The sequence below is a fragment of the Ruditapes philippinarum genome, unplaced genomic scaffold (genome assembly GCF_026571515.1).
Source record: "Ruditapes philippinarum isolate M1 unplaced genomic scaffold, ASM2657151v2 ctg730_1_1_1_1, whole genome shotgun sequence".
NCBI lineage: Eukaryota > Metazoa > Mollusca > Bivalvia > Venerida > Veneridae > Ruditapes > Ruditapes philippinarum.
The window spans coordinates 266,281-289,549 of record NW_026859790.1 but is presented as its reverse complement, the minus strand read 5'-3'; the positions used below and the strand labels follow the sequence as shown (position 1 = coordinate 289,549).

Here is a 23,269-nt window from a genome sequence, read left to right as displayed (position 1 = left end):
TAACTAACAGGGGTTTCTTGATCAACAATTCTTATCGTATGCTCAGCATACTTAGATAAATCATTTTTTTCAATACTTACCAATACTTCCACTTGCAAACCCAGATGCAAATGCCTTGGAAAGTTCTGGTGCTAACTGTCTGTAAAAGTTTGTATCTGGACAACTATTGGCCGACCCACCGACATCCTCCGGCCAGGATCTTAGGTGCCGAGGAAACGAGAATAATACTAGTGGCAGAGTGAATAGAGGTAGAAGAGGCACTGACAGGGCAGATGCTATTGCAATTACTCCAAAAATAAGTGGGAACAATAAAACAGACACTACGATGATTGGTACAGAAGATCCACGACGTTGTTTCTTGTCCGTCCATGAACTTATCAGTAATGTTATATAGAAATACAGTTTGTTAGATAGTTGGTACAAGCGATCTCTACAGAGACTTGTCAACATAGCTAGTATAGGAACTCCCCACTTTATAACTGTTGTATTTGTATCCATGGTAACCAATATGATATGAACCACTGACAACTCTAACAGGGCATGTACAGTACTCTGCCAAATCTGAAAATAAACATAGCACATAAACATTAAACAAATTATTTAAACAAATAAGAAATTTAGTTTCTCATTATGATTTTTTAGCTATAAAAACAGCATGCCTCTAGATTCATGCACGTTTTGAAAAATGTATAAAAAAGTAAATATTGTTTAGGGAACAAAGGACATAATTTACACATTGCAAGCAGCACTTGCAATCAATGTAATTTTACAAAACAAAGTCAAAATATGCAAAAATAGCCCTTACTGTGTTAGTCACAAAGAAGGATATGGTGATAAATACTACAAATTAGTCCCATATAACATGTAAATCATTACTTGAATATTGAATCTTTTACTTTACATATTTTTCTCACTATAATTTTTTTTAAATATTTTGGTTCATCTGGAGACAAGCAGATTTAAAGGATTAGTCTAAATATTGTGCATCATCTAGAATGTTGAATCTCTGTATGTTTCCATCTTAATTCTTTACTTGTCTGGCTTTAAAGTATCATATAACACATAAAGGGTATATTTTTGTCAAGTCTATTAGACATAAAGACTAAAGTATAGTGATAGGAAATGACTGGTCTGTCAGTTAATACAGTCTGTTTTTGTAATGGTAAAAACCAGACAGTATAACTGATCTCAAACCTGTATCATAAGACACAGTCAACATTTTTTTTAAACCTAGAAATAAACATTAGCAACTAATTACCAAACTTTGTCCCCTGATAATTTAATTCAACATACATAATCTAAAACTCTAAATACATCATATACATTGCAGTGCAATTTTTTGTGACAGTGGAGCATTTATTTTAACATCCTACTTTATATGAAAATAGATTAAAAAAACATATTTTCAATATTTTAGGTTATTTTTCCACATTGCTATTATCATACAACTACAAATGTAAGTGTATATTTCTGTAGGTGTGTATATTTCTGTAGGTGTGTATTTTTGTAAGTGTCTATTTCTGTAGGTGTATATTTCTTTAAGTGTATATTTCTGTAGGTGTGTATTTTTGTAAGTGTATATTTTTGTAAGTGTATATTTCTGTAGGTGTGTATTTTTGTAAGTGTGTATTTTTGTAAGTGTATATTTCTGTAGGTGTGTATATTTCTGTAGGTGATTATTTTTGTAAGTGTATATTTCTTTAAGTGTATACAGTCCGACCCCGGTTATTCGACAACCCTTTATTCGAATACCCGGCATTATCCGAAGTAGATATGCTGTCCCGTTTTTCTCTCTATATAAATCAATATAAATACGAGTGTATTATTCGAAATGCATTATCCGAATACCTCCTATTTTTCGAAGTAAAATTTCGGTCCCGATTATACAATTATGACAGAATTTCACACCTATTATTCGAAGCCAGCCTAATTATTATTCGAAGTCAGACTAATTGGCGCAGATCCACTCGCTGACTGGTCGACTTGTGAAAAACATCAATAGTCATGCATGTATTTAGACAATCGTGATAATAGCTCTTTTTGTGTTCTTTAATCAACTTTAATTACCGAAAATGAAAAGCAATGCACCGTGTCCGATTTTGTTACTGTTATTGCTTGAAGATGACAGCAATATTTTTCATACATACCGTATATGTAAATTTGTCAAAACATCCAAAACGCTACATAAGAGCCTTTTTCCTAATCGAAAATACCAGTTTAGCTGTAAATACCGTAGTGACAACACGGCCATTATCAAGGTTTGCGCGAAACGAAACGATACAAAATGTAGAATAAAATGCAAGTATTTATGTCTTCAATGTCAATACAATAATTTTTACGCATCTTTTCTTTAATATTATTTTTCTCAATTGATTACAGGAAGTAAATGTGTTGTAAACGGTAGTTTTGCTACGATTCGTCAAAGTGGAGTAGTTTTCGTCTGTCACAATATTCGGATTTCGATTATTCGAACCCATCGATTATTCGAAGTAAATATTCAGTCCCAGGCACTTCGAATAAACGGGGTTGGACTGTATTTAAAAAAATTTAGAACTGAAGTATGATAATATAGTTATATAATTGTAACATACCCATCTAAATGCTCGGACAGTTCCAAAGATATACCAGACACCTGTTGCTACATCTAAATGATCTCTTAATGACACAGATGTTGGGCTGGTACTAGTCACCATAATAGATAAATACGATAACATCAAAAATGGACCAACTGAAATTAAAAAATAAAGTTAAAATACCAAATTTACCAAATACTACTTTCAACATCATATAAGCATGAATGTATTGTCTTTTCTTTAAAATCATTCAACATGTAATTGTGATAAATTCTAGATAAGTTTGAGTTAGAAGAGAGAACAACCAAAAAGTTAGTTACTTATATTTTATTACACTACAAGTCATGGTGTTTTCATTTTTCAATTTGTCGTTATATTTGCTTTTATCTAAGCTATTGAAATTACTGTGTATTTTTATCCTATAGGATGCAGTTGTATATTATTCAATAGCTAATAGCTATTTAAATATATATCAAGTTTGTTTCCCCCCCCCCCACAAATGTTTTAATCAATGTACTAACATAGTCTAGATAATTTAAAAATAACTTATTCTTACCCCAATTAACTAAGCCTCTACGCATTATTCCAAGAGGTGTTAGCCAGAGCTTCCTTCCATCAAACAGTCGTCTGGAGTTGACAGTTTTAGGGAAGAGCATATTTCTCCACAAACCAAATACAATAAATACCCCCTGTAAATCTCGCACTATTTTCTCCAGTACACATACTCCTACAATACTATAACCTACAATCTTCCAACTATCACCACTAAAATCTCCACTGTTCTTGTTTAGTAGACCTGAAATAATATAGAAAACATGTATAAACCTTTATAAGTTATAAAAAGTAATTTTACTTGATAAAAGAATGTACATATGAAGCTTGATAAGCTCGATAAGGATGCTTTCCCTTCACAACTAAAGTACAACTACATCTGAAATGAAAACTGCAAAGTAAGGTTCATGTTGTAAAATTGAAGAAATTTTTCTGTTTTAATAAGAAACTTGTGAAGGACTGAAATTTAACTATATTGCAATTCAATTCTGATCTACTACTGTTGTTAGTTTATAGTTTCACATTTCTTTTAGTTTGATTGTGCTAGAAGCTTATTATAAGCTTATTGAAACACATTCAAATCCTTTCCTGGAACCAACCAGTACTAAGCAATGAATATAAAGTTTCTTGCCCAAGAAAACAATGGCTTGCCCCTGATGGGGTTTGAACCCTTGCAGCCAGCAATCCTTAGATTACTAGTCTGAATAGTAAACCACTTGGCAAAGCCACCACTGTTTGTTAATAGTGTCTTCCCTTGCAATCAAATAATCAAATGATTATTCTCCTAAATTTACTTATAAAAAAAAACAACTATAAAGCTGATTTTAAAGTCCCTAAATTTATTGAAATACATAATAGGGTTGAACCATTTTATTTCACAGATACATACATTATAACAACATATGAACATGAAATATACCTGCTACTACGCCAACAGCTGCAAGCATTATTACATGATACACAACTTCTAATATCCCCCATTTCCATAGAAACCTCTTCCCAGAATGCTCTTTGTCTACTTCCTGTACATCAGTTTTACTGGCTGATACACGGTTTCTCGTGATTAATCCAAGAAGCTGGGAACCAAGCCCACCAAGATCTGTACTGAGCAGGTAACCAGCCATTGAACATAATATGATGGTTCCCAAAGACACTTGGAAAAAATATGCTCCAAGGAAAACACATGTTGATAAAGTTACCATAACAAGTAGTCTGAAATAAAACAAGCAATTATCATAGTATTGCAAGCAATCCATAAGTCCCCTACCGGTAAGAGCCCAAGCAACATTCTGAAGGGCCATTCACTTATGTTCCTATTTTAAGTTAATTTGTTGAAAAAGTTCTTTAAAAGTGATCACAGGAAACAGTTTTTATGTACAGACAGACGGACTGAAGGACACTCTAAAGTTATTTTTTAAACATCCCTGTTATCAAAATATATCATTTTTAAAATCCTATCATGATTGAAGAAGTTGGAGTAAAAATTACCAATTTCTCAAAAAAAAGTCTAAGTTCAAAAAGGGGCATAATTCTGGAAAATAGTCTTGCTAGAGTATTGAACACTCACAAATGTTGAGTGACAATAAGAAACATTTATATGAAGTTTGAAGTAGATACATTTAGAAAAAAGAAGTTATTAAAAAAAAAACAATGTTTTTTTCATGAAAATTTTAAGTTCAAGGGAGGTAATTCTGATAAATTTTGTACTAGAGTTGTAAACCTTGCCACATATGATTATGGTTGATGACAAGCAACTTATATTTAAAGTTTGAAGAAAATACCTTAAGAAATAAAGAAACTTATAGTGAAAAAACTTAAAAACTAGAATAAGAAATCTGAAATTCAGTCTATTTGTTGCCATAGCAACCAGAATTTTCAACATAGGAAGATAAGAAAAGGATGTGCATAATTTCCATACTGCCATCTACCCATATGTCAAGTTTCATAAACATATTTTCAGTACTTTTTGTGTTATCACTGGATCCAGGTTATGTGTAAAATTTGCCATATTTTCAGTCTATTTGTTGCCATAGGCAACCAGAATTTTCAACATAGGAAGAAAAGAAAAAGACGCGTGCATAATCTCCATACTGCCATCTATCCATATATCAAGTTTCATAAAAATATTTTCAGTACTTTTTGCGTTATCGTGGGATCCAGTTTATGTGTAAAATTTGTCATATTTTCAGTCTATTTGTTGCCATAGCAACCAGAATTTTCAACATAGGAAGAAAAGAAAAAGACGTGCATAACCTCCATACTGCCATCTATCCATATATCAAGTTTCATTAAAATATTTTCAGTACTTTTTGCGTTATCGCGGGATCCAGTTTTGTGGACGGACGGACTGACGGACGGACGGACTGACGGACGGACAGACGGACGGAGGGTAAACCTAAAGTCCCCTCCGGTAAACCGGTAGGGGACTTATAAGACCTTTAACTTTTAAAGACCTTTAACTTTTAATAAATTTTTAATCTTAAATATACAAACATGGTACAAATATAACTTCAGAAATACACAAAGGTAAAGCTCTATGCATTATGCCAAAAGAAATTTTGATAAAGATATGAAGTTTCTGGGATAGTTCAGACCCATGTGCTGTCAAGGCCTGAAATCTACATTCTACAGTGTTTATAATCAGCATAACATATGTAAGTGAAAATGACATAAGACTAGAAATATGTCTATAGGACACCCGGACAGTTCACTGTTTTGTCAGTCAACAGATGGACAATGTGACAGCAGGACAGAGGTCAAGGGCAAATCTATATACCACATAACCCTTACGTAGTGAGGGCATGAAAATGTAGACAATATATAAATGATATATGATATGATATATTTACCTGACATCAGACGCCATGAACGAACCACCAAATAAGAACACATGCACCTGCTCCAGGGCATACAGGAAGAATGAATCTATAGGTGCTAGAACACCAAATGTCCAAAATACCGGCAAAAACACAAATATCACATGTAGCACTTGATTTGTCAAAAGAAATGAGTCAGAATAATATCTGAAATATAAGAAAAGATTATCTCAGTATAATACTGAATGATGATTCTCTAGTTACATGTCACATGATACAACAAAAATAACCCTTAGAATTGTTTTAAAGAAGTTTCTAAAACTTTATACAGAATAAAATTAGCAAATACTGATGTAATATCACATGGCTATAATACCACACATTATTAAGGTTTCATAAAAAATTTAAACTAAATATTATCCATTTATATAACAGAGTTATCATTAAAATATATATGCCAATAGAATATACATTGCCCTATAGACTAAATTCTTAAATTTCTTTGGTTAAGTAAACAGTTTCACAGACCTATCTAGAACTCCAATTCATTAATTTAGTCCATGTAATATAGATAGATATTAATAATTCTCAATAAAGATAAATTTATAAAGTGTTTTAAAATAAGTGATACTATTAAAACTTTGATATAATACACATACATGTAGTTTGTCAGTTAAATGTGAAGAAATAAAGATCATTTACCTATGAAAGAGATCAAATGTAATAAATACTAGGACATAGAAACTTCTCATTAGTGCAGATATTTCAAATATATCAGTAGTTCTATATGTAGCAGTCTCAGGGGGCGCTGCTGTTGTCAATGGATACTGAGCTACTAGAACAGCCAACCAACCTAGTATAAATAACACCACTGTCGCACCTGTAAATTATAAATATTGAAATAATTATATGTATATTTAATATTAAAGTAACCATAAATAGAATCATATTTCCAGCTATAAAATACACTTACAAGCCTTGCTTGTATGCATCATTTACATGAAATAATATGTCAGCAATTTTAACTTTGTAATCTTATTCTACTCCAATTATAAACCACATAACAAGCATAAAGATATAGAATTTAAGTACAACTTTATTTTTTTCAAATACATGTATATCTAGACTTGGAACTTATATTTCTGCTCCACAACAATATATATGTGCTCAAACAAGCATCAAAAGTCTACAAACACTTTTACTTACTGATATATGGGAAAGTTAAAGTACAGTAATTATACCTGTATTATTGTCATATAGGTTATTTAAAGTTGTAGGTAGCAGGTACAGCAAGCCCAGTCCACAAAGAGGTCCTGCTACAAGGGCATGAATCAGTACATTAAGTTTATATTTCTTTGGTGGTATAACAAACTTGAGTGTCTCGGCATCACAACAAGATATAAAATCCACCTCATCTTCTTCTGATAACAAATTTTTCTTTTTCCTCATCATAGGTAGATCAGCTGATTGTGATGCCTGCAATAAACAATTTGTAGAAATCTTAATTATTAACTTGTACAAATTACCTGTAATATATACATACACAGTCATGAACACTGTTTTTAGATGCTTTCAATGACAAAGTTTGACAAGAATAAAACAGTTAAAAAGACAAGGTCATGTGATGTACCATGTGATCAACTTATGCCTGAAATCCTAATTAAAATTCAGTGTCTAACAAAATACAACATATCTAGGCACTGATGTTACTTACCACTCTGCAAGTACAAATGTACTTCAGTACTAATTTTACCTTTCTTGGTTACTAAATTTTGTTTTTCTTTTGGTTGAAACTTAAATGGCATTTATATTATTCAGGTCATATAAAGCATCACTGCTGGTAAAAAGATTTAGTCAAACTAACTGCTAATAAGATCAATGTTAGCCTACAGAGTCATGTTAAGATATTAACAAGATAGGACATTGTTTATTTGTTTTCTGTAGTGTTCACAACCCTTTATAAAAAATATAATTATTTCATAGTTTATATAACTTATGCAATCAACAGTAAACTTAATTAAATGATTAAAATATAAATGTTTTTGCTCCTTCAATAAATGTGGCTTTACTTCTACATGTAAGTTGTGTAGCATATTAGAGTTATAAAGAAGACAAAGTAAGAACATATTACCATATTAGTATACATGTATTCTCAGTCACTTTTCTGATATTACTGTCAAATAATACAGATTCTCTTCAGAAATTTACTAAATGAAGCTCAAAACTAGAGGATGCTTTTGTAAAAAAGCGCATGTCTCCCCCACTGCTGAGAATAACTGTGAATGGAAACAGGAATGGAAATGGAGATAAGATAATGTAAATACCCGGTAGTCACTTCAATGAAGGCTGTCTATGGATGGTTTCTATTGTTAAGGTTGTATGAGAAGATGCTTCCTATGAAGTTTGAGGGTTGTAGGTCAAAAGGAACTCATCCGGAAATGAGAAATTGACCAACGGTCACTGTGACCTTGACCTTTGACCTACTGACCCCAAAAACAATAGGGATCATCTGCTCTATAAGACCAATCATCCTATGAAGTTTGAGGGCTGTAGGTCAAAAGGAACTCTAGTTATCATCCGGAAACGAGAAATTGACCAACGGTCACTGTGACCTTGACCTTTGAACTACTGACCCCAAAAACAATAGGGATCATCTGCTCAATAAGACCAATCATCCTATGAAGTTTGAGGTCTGTAGGTCTAAAGGAACTCTAGTTATCATCCGGAAACGAGAAATTGACCAACGGTCAGTGTGACCTTGACCTTTGACCTACTGACCCCAAAAACAATAGGGATCATCAGCTCTATATGACCAATCATCCTATGAAGTTTGAGGGCTGTAGGTCAAAAGGAACTCTAGTTATCGTCCGGAAACGAAGAATGGACGGACGGACTGACTGACGGACGGACTGACGGACGGACGGACAGGGCAAAAACAATATGTCTCCCCCCGAGGTGGGGGAGACATAATAAAAGGGGATTACATTCTATAATAACTTTTTTTTTTATAAAAATGACAGTTTTTCCACAAATCTGTATACACCATGTTCTGCACCAGATATTCTTTAAATCCCATCAGACATACATTATCTTTACTCCTGAAAACAATCTTCCTTACAAGGCAACATAGAGCACACATCAACCTATCAGACAGTGTTAATATTAACCATTTAACCTTTAGAAATACAACAGAAGCTGTGTTCATAAGCAAAACTCTGAGGAACCATGTCTAGATATAGGTTTCCTTTACAGTACATCTGTTTATCAACATCTTATCTTCAATCATACAAGCATTAAGAATGACAAGAATCATGATGCCATATATTGTTCATTTACAGGTTAATCTCATCATACTATATCTGTAAACATTACATTCCTACTTCATATAACCTAAGAGCACTTTCTGTGCTAACATGTAAGATAAAACATAATTGATTAATTAACAACATTATAACAGTAATTGTATCTTGCAGATGACTTTTACATTAACTTTAATTGATGCCTGATGACACGAAATGTCTACTTAAGTACTGACATATGAAAATGTCACTGCAGCATTAAACTAACACCATACAATTACTCTAATAACTGTAAAAGACGGTTACATCTCCCTGCAGAATAACAAAATAAATGGCTAAAATAATGGTAACCTTTCAAATAGAAACAGTAAATAATACCAAATGAAAAGGTTATCCCACTATCCTGTCTAGATTAGAATCTCTACCAGGGGACTTTAACATACACAACAATCTGTTGATTTTACCACTGACATTCAATTAGTAACTTCCAAGCACAATTTATGGTTACAGTTCCGCCAATTATTCAATCCCTGACTGGTTTTTCAGTCTCAGATATAAAATATATGCGCCATCAATTGGCAGTATCTCTGTCAAAAACTGCCCTGTAATTATAACCTAACAAGCAATCCTCAATAATGAACTTATCCTTACATGTTTACTGATAGTAACTGACAAGTTCTCCAATTTCTTACAAACATTTTTAGTTTGTAACACAAAGGTGCAAATGCATCAGAAAAGAAACTTCCAAGGCTGGGATTCAAATTTGTGACCTGCTTACAAGTCAAACTGACAATGCTCTAGACCACTGAGCCAAAGAATACAATCCCTGAGGCACTTGTCAGAGGTTGTGCTTATAGTTATGACGGTAAAGCAAACTCAACCATATCAAAATGATTATAAGTTACAGACAACTTCCCCACATGGATTACATAGGGAAAGAAGGCAGCAGAGGACAAAGTTGATTGCATTATAACATAATATGTTTAACTATAAATAAATCATTGGCCATCCATACTCACAAAGGTATGACTGGTTAATATTCTCCAAACATTATGAAGCTGACAGTTGTGGTTATGTATATGTCACCAGTAAGTTGTGTTTTTATGTCATCAGTAAAATATAAGAAAAATAATTATTTCCTTTTTTTCTGGAGAATACTGAGGAAGTTTAAATTACTCCCATTTAGCACAATTTGTGATGTAATTCTTCTATCTATCTTTCAGAAACATACATCAATTATTATTTCAGTATCAATCATGATGTGCCACCTATAATTAATATTATATTCACCTTGAAGTGTGAAAGACATTGGTTTGACAACACTAATTTAATTACCTGTATAATATGAGATATAAGTTGCACCAGTAAAACATAGGCTGTCATCAGTGACCCAAACGTGTACACTGCAATATAGTCCTTGATGGTATCTAGCTGTACCAGCAGGGTGAATATACCAGCCAGCAGGAATGGTACCACAAACAACACAACCTGGTTGATGTACACATAGACCGGAGCTTCATAGCCGATCCGAAGTTTGAGACCACCAAGGATTGTCTGCGGTAAACGTTTGGTGAAAAACTCAAGTTTATATTCATTGAGAAGTGGGACACCGGTACCCATGATGTATGTTATCCACTGTTTATGTCCTGAAATTATAAAACATTTATTAATATATGTATATAATTTTACGTCTGCCACTAATGCTGGCATTAAATTGAGAAGATTGAAAGAATTTAAGATAATATACAATATTAAATTAAAATGTGAAATTTTATAGGCTTAAGTTGTACATCACCAGGCAATAAAATCACCTGCAAAATATAAAACTTAAGGAATATTTAAATAATTCATGAAATCTACAAATATTCCATTTTCAAGTAAGTTTTCACAAGTTACATTTTTATATAAATAGCACTGGACTTATAATTTACCATATTTATACCATGTTATTTACAGAGTGGTGGTTGCTTCTTTAATATTTTAAATATCACTTGTAATTACTGTAGATAGTAAGAGCATTAGGTCTAATCCAATCACAGTATTTCTATTCTTCACATCATTTTTGACTAATTACAACATTTTTATTTTTTCATTAAAGTCTACTGGTGTGCTCTTTTAATAAAAACTGTGGCAAAAATGATTGTTGAAAACTGAACATAACTCTTTGAACATGTTTAATATTTTGAACATTTATAACTTAATACCATAAAACATCAGAACAATTCCTGTAGGGAGACTTTAGAACCATGTTTAGATACAATAAAGATATGCAACAAAAGCTTCGCAGTAAAGACTTAATCAATAAATTCTACAGTGAACTACAAATTAAATTTGTTTCTGAATTTAGAACAAATTACTGATTAAGCTAGAATGGAACTAGTTATTTTTCCAGTTTATTGCACTCTAGATAATTAAAGTGTTCCTCCAGGTGACATGTATAGGTGGAAATATAATTATAATATCATGTGATGAGTCATACACAGATGCAATTATCGTGAGCATTTAAAAGTCACCTATCAATAGCTGTACATGTCACAAAGTTACCTTGATTTATTATTCATTAGTACTGAAAACCTTGATGACTCAAAATTGAAGGGAATGTCAGATATCACATCTAGCCTTATTGTGTCAAAGTAAACAGAAATTCTTGCATATCAGACTGGTGTTTCTGTTAGTTTAAACATGCCGGAAATTTCGCTGGCATAGCCGGTGCCAGATTAGTTGCGAGCTATACAATGGCATGTGTAGGATGACGTTATTTTACCATTATTAATGAAGTTGTAATTTCATACGCTGTTGTAAGAAAATAGTTACGGGTGTAATGACATAAATTTCCATAGAAAATTGGTTTTATTAAGAATATAATGGAATATGGTAGAATATGCAAGAAAAAATATTGACATATTTTTGCGATTCAGATCAGAATATCTGTCCCTCCCAAGGGACTGATATTCCAATCTGAACTGCAACATATGACAGATATTATTAATCTGCTATTAAAGTACCAGACAATTTTTTTCCTATGGAAAAAAGAAATAAATGTCACCTTTATTAACTATATGGTTAACCAGTTACCTGCTGGAAGTGATTAGGATAGAGTCATACCAGCCTATGACCAGGCTCTACTAAAACTTTTCATTGTGATATCCCCAAAAATTGATTATGAGCAGTTCCAAAATAAGAACTGGGCAAGTCCATTGTACAAACTATGCGGATGAAGGGTTACCTTGAAATATTTCTCCAGCGTTGTCTTATAATGAATCTAGGACATTATTGAATAATATCCATATTTGATGATGCACATAAAATGCTCAATCTGTCAAAATGAACACGCTGCAAAGCCTTAAAGGTGTGTAAGATTATCATGGATATTAACAGCAATGTTTCTTCTATTATAGATAAAACATAAACAAACCTTGACTTATACGATAGTTGAGTCCATGTTTACGTCTGCTACGATGTATAGAGCCATAAAAGTTGTATTCTTCGTAACAATCGTCATGTAAACCTCGTAAACATCTTCTCTGCTCTGAAATTATAACACATTATTATAATATAGGTGCCGTTGTTTGAGTTAAAATACATGATAAAAATCTGGAAACAAAGTGATCCCTATGAAGCATTAATCACAACAAAATTACATGAAAATTGCAGACTTGGTTGGATTGAGTCTGTACATCTGTGTAGAAATTATAATGTCTTTTTAATATAATTTTGAAAATACAAGAAAGTAAATTCAGGCAATCTAACAACAGTTCTTAAGTCATTCAGTTGTGCAAAGAAGATAATATTCAATTTGATAAAACAATGCTGGCATTCTACTCATACCTAAAATTGGGCTGATCGAAAAATAAACTAACAACAAAATTACAAACACCATCTTATTTATTATTTCTATGTTCCAGACATCCAATCTTGTTACTGAGCTTAAAGATAATTAAAACATAATCAAACTTTCCTTTTAATATGAATAATTCATACAAACATTTTACTTCAAAATCAATAAATGATTATTCATGAGGCTTATTAGAATGAACAAATCATCTTATAAATAATGTAAACTTAAATAACATGTAATGACTCCGTATTAAATCAAGCAATAAAATTACTTATTTAAAGCTTCTCTTCCACACAAAACAGGTCTAAAAACATCAACAAGCGCACAAATTTTCTACCCACAACCAACAAATATGCTTGCAACCTCATTAACAGGTGTGTTTATAATTTAAGTCAATATTGACAAAATAAAACATTGCAACGGTTTGAAATTACAGCATGATAAACATTGCAAAAACTGTACATAGATGTTGTTTCAGCAGACAAGACAGGAATTAATCATCTAGTTTCATATAAATGTACAAGCCTGTGGTGAATTTTTTTCTTTTGATGACGTCTTTTTTTTCAAAATCACCAAAACTACAATGTGTGGGATAGCAGCTTTAACGGATAAGTTGAACAAAGAAAATATTTCAGATATTCATTTATTCTACGATATTTGCAAGCTTTTTTTACATAAACCAATCAAGATACAAATTAGTTTGGCAAAAAAAAAAAATGACAGCAAAAAATGGCAGCAATATAATGAATATTTATGACAACTGAGGAAGTAATTATTATGAGTATGTATCAATCATAGATAAAGTGACACTATAATGGTTCCTATAATTCCCCTGTTATGTATATCATCACTGACAAATCTTTTCTCTAGTTGTTCAATAATATATGCTTAATATTTCAGAGCAACAAGACTGATGTTCTAATGGTAATAACCCTATCTGACAACAAACAACTGGGATGGTCATTATAGTGTATCCTATATATAGTAGTGTAACACGAGGACTGAGGAGGCACAGACAGACAAACAACCAGACAGATGACAACGCCATACCAGAATAAATCCCCATGGCAAAGACAATCATGTCTTCAACAAAATATTTAAAGGACTGATATTTAATAAGATTTGAATAAGAAGTTTGTTACTATGATGGTATTTACTTTGTTATCGGACATAATGTATCGTGCTAATGTTAACATGCAGTTGTCATAGAAGCTGCCATGATAAAATGTGTATTCCTCTTACTAGATTTATAACAAGCATTATCTCTGAAAGTATAATGTCAGTACAGTAAATGGCATCTCTCTAAGGTACTGTCTACTCCATTTTATAATCAAATACATTTATCTATATTGAAGGATTAATGCCATATTTCAATTTAAGCTGCAGCAGTAGTATCATTCCAGGATACTTACTTTCACATAAATTCTCTTAATAAATCCCTTTCTGAAATCACATCTCCCTTGAGAGATTGCAAACTTTATAAAGTAATACTGATAGATTTCTCCAACCTGAATGTTCTCATATATTTTACTCTCCAACATAAAACATGAAGAAATCTTCTGACACTGATTATAGATAAGTACAGAAGGAAGGATTTATATCACTCTTCTTTCTCATATTTCCTAACGTTCTAATTGATTCCCAACCATTAAAAGAATACTGGTGATTCCCTTACATTTGACAAAAATATGCCCAATAAGCTGAAACACATTTCTGTGACACATGTGAAGTAATAAATTCTGAATTTAAAAATTTCTTAGGAGGATTAAAGTTGAATCTGTGATGTGATTTCCTTGACAGCAACATATAACCAAAACACGCAAATGTTCATGAAACTGATTTGACACATACAAATGTATTTTTTTGGTAAAACAGAAAAAATATATTATTTAACTACATATGTTCAGTTTCAGAAATCAATGACTTCAAATAACAGGGCTGGCCATTACTAACTATGGTAGAAAAATAAACTCTTGAACTGTATATTATTAACCTTTATCTTGATTTTTATGTATGATATACAAATACTTGCTTTGACTGGTAGTTTTTAGATTAGGATGATCCCATTAGGAAATTAAAGATAATCAAGGAGACATTGTGATATAAGAGTCTGGTCAGACTATTGGCTAGTTTATCTCTTTACTGTTGCCATAGATATGTCATTATTACTGTGGTACATGTAGGTTAAAACTGGTACCAAAAAAATTGTCCCAGGATAGAAAGTTAATGTAAAACACAATTATTTTTCATCATTCAATGTCAAATAAAATAGTTCTATTCTTGACAAACCAACTTATCTAATGAATTCTTTCCAAATTCTGAAAATGTGTAAACCCTTTAAGCATGCTGCATCCATGCAACCAGAGTCATCTGATCATGGACTCAATTGCACTGATTGCTATTCAATATTTTGAAATTTTCCCTAAAAATGATGAATGGTTTTGTCCAGAATGAAAAATAGACATATTTAGCAGGGTTAGGGTTTAACACAGTAACCTGATAATCTGTAGACTCAGATCAAATATACATGACTATAACAGTTAATTATTTATAGAACAATTTGGTCAGAGAAGATACTTATTTTGTAAGGTAAGCATTGTCCTGATTGTATGAATGTCAGGGACCAGGAGATGTGTGATTGAAAGGCTGGGTTTGATGATTTCTGAAGACAAAAATGTTTATATAAAAGTCTGTATTCAATGCTATACGTGTTGTTTTATCTAATAATAGAATGAAAGAGGATATTTTATACCTGGTTACAGTATATCAGTATATCTATTACCAAGACTGTCTCTAGGTAATGAAAGTAATAATAGAGTATTGATATCTCCTTCAAACTGACAAAAACCTCCTAATTCACTACAAACTTCTTCCTTTATCTGTCACATTTCCCACAATTCCACAGTCTTCCCACATGAGACAATCTAATTTATATGTGTGAAATAGTCGTATTTCATTACAGTCTCCATAGATAAATGAATTAGGCTCTAAAATTCTAGAACTTTACTTTGTTTATCAGGCAAATATCTCATAAATTTGTCATATATAAGCAAAATATCCTAAAATCAGAAGTAAAGATGGTCAGCCTGTAATACTTCTCAATACTTGTCAACGTACATGTTCACGTCAATATTAACAAAACATTCTATATTTGTATTTTTTATTGAATGTAATTTATTTTGAAAACGTTGATAAAATATTGTTTGTTTATTTCATTTCACTTTATATTTTTCAAGTAAAATACAAAATATTTATAATGAAATAAATGTGAAATTTAACTTGTTTGCGACATTAAAATAGCACTCTGGATTTGATTGTTTTGCATGTGCTGTTTAGCGCTACATTGTGACGTCACGTAAACAGCACTTTAAACGTCTGTTCAGTGTTGAATTAAAGTTATTAGTGTTCGGATTCATTTTCTTAGTTAGACCATTTTCTTTCATTCTAGATAGTTTTCACAACAAAATTCGACAAAAAATTGTTTTTTATTTATCAGATTTTTCAAACAAAAATGGCGTTGTCAATGTGTCTGTTTGAAAATACACAGGGAGGTAATAAGAACGGCGAGTGCATTGTTGTAGAATAATACACGTTTCTGGCCTTCTTTGTTTATATAGAAAAATTTCCGAGAGTGTTAGAATGTAATTTAATGTATCTCATATGCACTGTAAAATATGAACTAAGGAACTTTTCAAGAGGCTACATTATAACAAACAAATGCTGTTGTTTGTTTTCTTCTCATTTGAGGCATTGTTATTTTGAAGCCATATAAAACTAAACATTCTGTTACTATGGTACAAGAATAATTTGATATTTCCCCCAGAAGTAACAAATGCCTCCTAGCCAGATATAAACTTTGATTTACAAGAACCTGTACAGACAAGATCACTATCTCTGGAGAGGACTCTGTCAACCAAAAGTTATATGTCTGTTATATCATACAAATATATCATACATACACCATATGTACTAAACTATTCACACAGATATGATACATACATCATAAACTAAACTTTTTTCATGGAAAAAATATATTATATTACAATACATGTATAAACCCCAGCCATCCGTGTAACGGCCAATGCAAGTTAATATTAATATTCTTATCCTGAAAAAGTTCACATGTAACTAATAGGTTTATATTATAACATGTGACATAAACATTACTATAAAAGTGAGGACTTATAAACAACAAAGGCAATTTGGGATCAGTAAAAAAAAATTATTAATTTCATCTCTTTCTTCTGGCACCAAGCTAATGAACTGAAACCTCTGAATGTGGACTGTGTTTGAGGAATGCCTGATTAACTTTACCTTAAATATAACGGAACAAAGACGACCTTAGACCATCAATAATGTAATCAGGTGGACTGTAAGAGAGGAAGATATATAATGATACATCTAGGTTCAATGATGGAATACAAATGAACTAGCACTCTGTAATTTCAGTGTGACACATACTTATTTCAGTCCAGCAAAAATGTACTTAGGCAATATCTGGCTGCTAGAAATGAGATAGACAATCTGAAATGATATAGACATTAAATGTAGGAGCCTCGTTAGATTTTACATTATGTTCTATCTATAAATCACAAAATGATTGAGCATCGTCAAGTATATTTTAAGTTGGTTAATAGAGAAATTATTCTAGTTTGATTGTATAGGAAACTATAAGCTTATAGACACACTTTCAAATCCATGATTCCTGCTGTAAGCAACGATTGTAAAGTTTCTTGCTCAAGGAAACAACGACTTGCCACTGAACCCCAAGCAGCTAGCAATCATTAGATACATTTACCACTCTGTCATGCCGTCACTAAATATTAAGATGTTTAAAGGAATATGCTACTTTATTTCTCATTCATTTAAATATGGTATGATAAAAGAGTAACTTTTAAGTACCGTATTTATCTTCAGCAATAAAAAGATCTAGGATTACTTTCTGTATCTTTTAATCTTCAGTTATATTAAAATATGTTTCATAGTGTTGTTTTTTTTTTAATTTGAGGGTGCTGTGCTTTAGGGCAAATTTAAATAACAATTTAAATTTTGTGATATTGTGTTTCAGTCTCCTACAGTTTAAATGACAATGGCTCAGACAGGAATCTGTTGTACATTAAAATATTCCTGTCTAGAATGTTGTTTAATTGAAATGAAACTGTTTTCATGGGTATAAAATATCACTGATAATGTAATTCTGAAAATTGTTGTTGATTTGTTCATTTTATATCATGTACTTTTTTCTCCTGTTTTCATTTCTAAAGTTTCTTAATTGCCCTTTTTAAGAGGAATAAAGGTAATAAAGTGTTGTTTACTTGATTTAGAAAGCAGCAATACTTTCTAGCAATTGGGTGATTTGTATCATCTAGGGACTTGTATTTCATTCACCATTAAAACATCCAAAAACATTGGCAACAGACAAATAAAATAAATTGTTATTGTTGTACTAATACTGATCACAGATTAAAGACAATCCAGACATCATAATTCCCCTGGTATGTAACAGCCATTATATCTTTTAGTGATGGCGTGGATGATAACAGACCTCTATCATAAATACAGTTACTGCACATCTGTGCATTGCTGGCAGAAACAGTAAACATTTTCATGTAAAACTAATTAGAATTGTTTAAATTTACTCTATTAATATTACAGAAAAATTGTTCAAGGATCATGAGCTTGAGCTTTTTTTCATACAGAAATAAAGAAGAAAACTGTTTCATATGATTTATTTTAAAAAAAAATAGGGGGAAAATATATACATGTACTTTTTAAGGGAAAATTGTGCCGAACTTCAGCACCAAAATTTGTTAATGGAGAGTCCTGTAAAAATAAATCAGGAGTTCGGCACCAAAATTTGTTAATGGAGAGTCCTGTAAAAATAAATCATTCATTGGAATGTTATAAAAAATAATTTTCACCAATATCTACTATATCTTACCATAACGCTACAGAACAGACAGTCAGACAGACACACTTTAATAAGATCTCTTGTTGCAATCAGACATAAACACAGATTTATTTTTTCTAGGAATTATTTTCTCTTTTATTCCAGTCTGAGATGAGATAAATATTGACAATATTTGAGGATGATAAACAACTCTGAGTTCAATGACAGTAAGACATCACATTATATTCATACCATAGCTTGAAAGTAAACAAAATAATGTCTGAAATTATTTGAAAATAAATACAGTTGTATAGAATAGTCTGACATAGAAGCTTTGCTACATTGTAGTTGGGGAAAAAAAAACCAAAAAACACAAATAATATGTTAATCATTCAACTTAATGTAAATATAATTTTTCAAAAACATTTTTTCTAAAGCTGTATAAATTCATTAACAGAATTGAATACTTAATTAAAAACCTTAATGCATGATTTTATAATATTAAATACCTTTTCTTGAAGACCTGTCAACTCCACTCAATCTTTCCAAATTTAGCGCCATTTTGAACAAACAAAATCAGTCAAATCCACCAGAGGAATATTCAAAGTTTGAATAAATCTATCTTATACATAATTTTTTTTTACCAATGTATACGAAAACACAAGTATGTTTATTATCCAGGAATGAATAGTAAAAGTTCTAATCTATCATGTTTGAGCAGGAAATCAAATATTCATTTAGATTTGTCCTCCGAGTACAGTTGATAATATTGTAACTAACGTACATGCTCCAATAACTATTCCATCATTCCTTGATTTGACAGAAATTCAATTACATTTGTAACCTTTTAACATTCAATATAATTTGAAAATCTCTATTATTCTATCAAGTAACAAAATCATTCTGCATCCTGGTACTTCAAGAAAACACAATGTTTATTGGAAAATCAATTTTAATCATCAGTGTAAATTTGACTTGCAAATTGCATGAGAATCTTGTCTAACACTGGCAGCAGAAAAACAGAAATTTGTTATTCCAATTGGCAATGGATTATTTACTGAATATAAAAACCTTTCCTGGCACAACAAGGCTGTTACATCACGATTGGAAGAGTAAGGCTAGCCGCAAAATTTCCAATAAATCAATACATACTGTTATAGGAATGTTACAGTAGCTATATCATAATACAGGAAATCTTGGATAACGTTTTACAATTCAAGCAAAACTTTGTCATACTATCACCATTCTAATGTTTCTAAACTAAATCAGTGTCCCTAAAACTCAATTAGTGTCTCTAAAACTATATCAGTGTTGCTAAAACTATATCAGTGTTGCTAAAACTATACCAGTGTTTCTAAAATAAATCAGTGTCCCTTAAACTAAATCATAGTTTCTTAATCTAAATCAATCCAACACAAAATCACTGTTTTTTTTACACTAAATTAGTGTTTCTTAACCTATATCAGTGTTTCTAAAATTTATCAGTGTCTCTAAAACTAAATCATAGTTTCTTATACAAATGATAATGAATTTTTCCAACACTAAGTCCTTGTTTCTGCAACTTAACATAAATATTAATGTCCAAAGACTTCTAAATCTCAAATCACTATTTTCTAAAACTGACTCACACTTTCTAAAACTAAATCAGTGTTTCCAAAACTTAATCACTGTGGTTATACCTAAATAAAAGTTATATCACTTTGGCTAAAATCAATGCTTCTTCAACTATTTCATTGTCTAAAACTAAATCACTATTTTCCAACACTAAATCAATGTTTATACATGTACATGCTATAAATTAAAAGCTTCTGTTATCCCAAAGCAATCAATTAAATTACCTTAATTATGGTAAACTGAGAAGTACGGGAAAGTGTTTCCTGAAAATCAATGTTTCTATTTTGTTTAATACATGTTTATGATTCCTTTTACTTTTTATACAATATCAAAGTGCCAGAAGGGGGCAAACATTGATTTTATAAATGGCATGTTGTACAAAGCTGTGCATTCACATAACATTTTTCTTTAATTCTACATCACTACCTGTTTGGTTATTAGATTTAATTTAGTCATGTTCAACCTTTATTCATACTAAGGCGAAATATTCATGAATTAATGTTTTTACAATTGATAGCATTTAATATCACATGACTGAATAACCCCGTCACAACCAGAACCTTACAATTAACAACAAATCACAATTGTTATACTCTCTGTGCTTTGTTAGGGTATTATCTTGAACATTAATCTGCAGTTCCAAGCAACACATTTGTCTTGTCTGATTATTAAACACTACTAATAGTTCATCATTCATTATGATACATAATAACTTTATTCTGAAGCTTTAAAACAATGGCTTCAGGCCATCATTACAAATACTTTGGTTTACAGTTGTGTTACCTATATTTACCCATTTAAAAGAACTCATTTTTTTTGGCCCCTTTAGAAACCAAATGTTTTGCACTAACAGTGTTAAACAAATGACAAAATTTACACACATATATTTAAACATGTGCAATGAATGTCATGTTACACTGGGTGGGGAAATGACCTTGCCCTTTGACCCCATGCCCTCTTAGTGGGTCTGTCAGGTAGAATTATAAAGGTGCATGCACCTGTGAAGTTTGGAGGTTGTAGGCAGGACTTTTTGTTTATGGTCAAGGTTACAATTTTGTGACAAACAGAGAGACCAAACTTCCAATCTACCGATCTAGGAGCATAGTAAGCAAATAAGATAACTACCATCTGAAAGAGTAGCCAGTAGCCCAATTGCAAACAAAAAATTAATAATGGCCTCAGCTCTCATATAATACATTTTTTTTTTAAGTTTGTTTTTTTACTGGCAAGAGTTCAGCCCTAAGCTGTGACATCCATAAAAGGCTTTTAAGCCAAATATAGTGAAGTTCTGTGCAATGTCTATTGGGTAAATCCCATCAAATTTTAAAGCTAACCTGTATTTCAGGTTCAGTTCAGTTCTTATATACATTGTACAATGTTCAATGCTCTAGTTTGTAAAAGGCAACTGGGTAGGTTAAGATTAAAAAGATGATGCACTTTCGAAGAAGCAACCATTTCCAGCAACTTAATTCTTGGACAAAAACATGCTGGTGTAAACCTACTTTCAGGCTAACTTAATTTTGTAAGTTTGGCATCTTATCAAGTTATAAAATATAAACAGCTTTAACAACAAGAGAAACATTATTTGTAACCCTGTAATCAATCATATAACTGTCATCTTCTCCAACTCTTTCATCAATAACACAAATCACAGACATATTTCAAATAGACAGGAACATTCCTTCCTTTATAATAATAAAAGAGCTTGCCAAGATGTCAGCTAATTCTACTTCTCTATAATATTACAGCTGATATTGACAATATATTATTGTCAAATATGTAAAGTTACTCACTTTTCTTCAGAAATGAAACTTCGTTCTCATTCTAAAATTGGATCATTTTTTTTTCCATTTTATAATGAATTGATTTTCTTCAACACTTTCCGGAACAAGTTTAGATTACGGTACCACTTTGGGAACTGGACCTGAAGGTCCATCTTTTGGAAAAAGGACCAGGTCCACTAATTTAAGTGTCTGGAAACCTAAGTTCACCAGAAAAGAACTACTAGGTTCATCATTTTCAGATAGGACCAGAATGCACTAAAGACTCACTTTTGCCATACTTATTCTGAATGAAAGGTGAAGGTCACAATGATCTTTATTAATTCTTTCGATCAAGTTTTTGTTTCTGGTCTAATACTTTAATTACCGGTAGGACATTGAAGATCAGTATGTGGATGCATCTTGATGAATTATGCCCATTTCCGAATCAAAGGTCAAGGTCAATATAACCTTCATTTTACTAATTGTTCTTTAATGCTTAGTTAACATCGTAAAACAAGAAGTTGTATATTCAGATTAAACAGATGTTTTTTCCCTTACAGCTTATTCAAACTAATTTAAGAAATGGAAAACCTACAAGGAATATATTTCTATCAAGAAAATAATTTGCGACATTGATTTTGATTATGACTAGTTCATTATCATGGGAATAGTAACTGAGGTTGGGAGAAATAAATGCAGACAAAGATTACATATCTCCACAACTGCAGACTTTACAATATGTTTTACGGAGACTGAGTGAACATTTCCACTACAAGATTGTTTGTATGAAACTTTCTATAATTTAACAAAGAATGAACTTTTCTATCTCCGCTGGAAATGAATATCTGCATCATTCACTTGTAGTCCTGCTGCATTTTTCTAATGTATTTTTTGTGTGCAGCACTACCATTTCTTGAAATTATC

General features: G+C 31.6%; 1 protein-coding gene across 3 annotated transcripts in view; it reads right to left on the bottom strand.

The window, feature by feature from the left end:
- LOC132757925 (pecanex-like protein 4) overlaps positions 1-23,269 on the bottom strand; it is a 30,711-nt gene that overhangs the window by 3,906 nt on the left and 3,536 nt on the right. For 2 of the 3 annotated variants that reach the window (XM_060749424.1, XM_060749425.1), the window contains exons 2-10: positions 12,656-12,769; positions 10,576-10,886; positions 7,183-7,417; positions 6,644-6,821; positions 5,975-6,148; positions 4,045-4,337; positions 3,130-3,369; positions 2,592-2,728; positions 81-561 (exon numbers count right to left, since the gene is read on the bottom strand). In XM_060749424.1, the coding sequence (XP_060605407.1) occupies positions 81-561; positions 2,592-2,728; positions 3,130-3,369; positions 4,045-4,337; positions 5,975-6,148; positions 6,644-6,821; positions 7,183-7,417; positions 10,576-10,860 (2,023 nt within the window). In that variant the 5' untranslated portion in view covers positions 10,861-10,886; positions 12,656-12,769. Of the gene's footprint in view, positions 1-80; positions 562-2,591; positions 2,729-3,129; positions 3,370-4,044; positions 4,338-5,974; positions 6,149-6,643; positions 6,822-7,182; positions 7,418-10,575; positions 10,887-12,655; positions 12,770-19,477; positions 20,049-23,269 lie in introns of those variants that run through there. The other variant, XM_060749423.1, reaches the window with a different exon arrangement.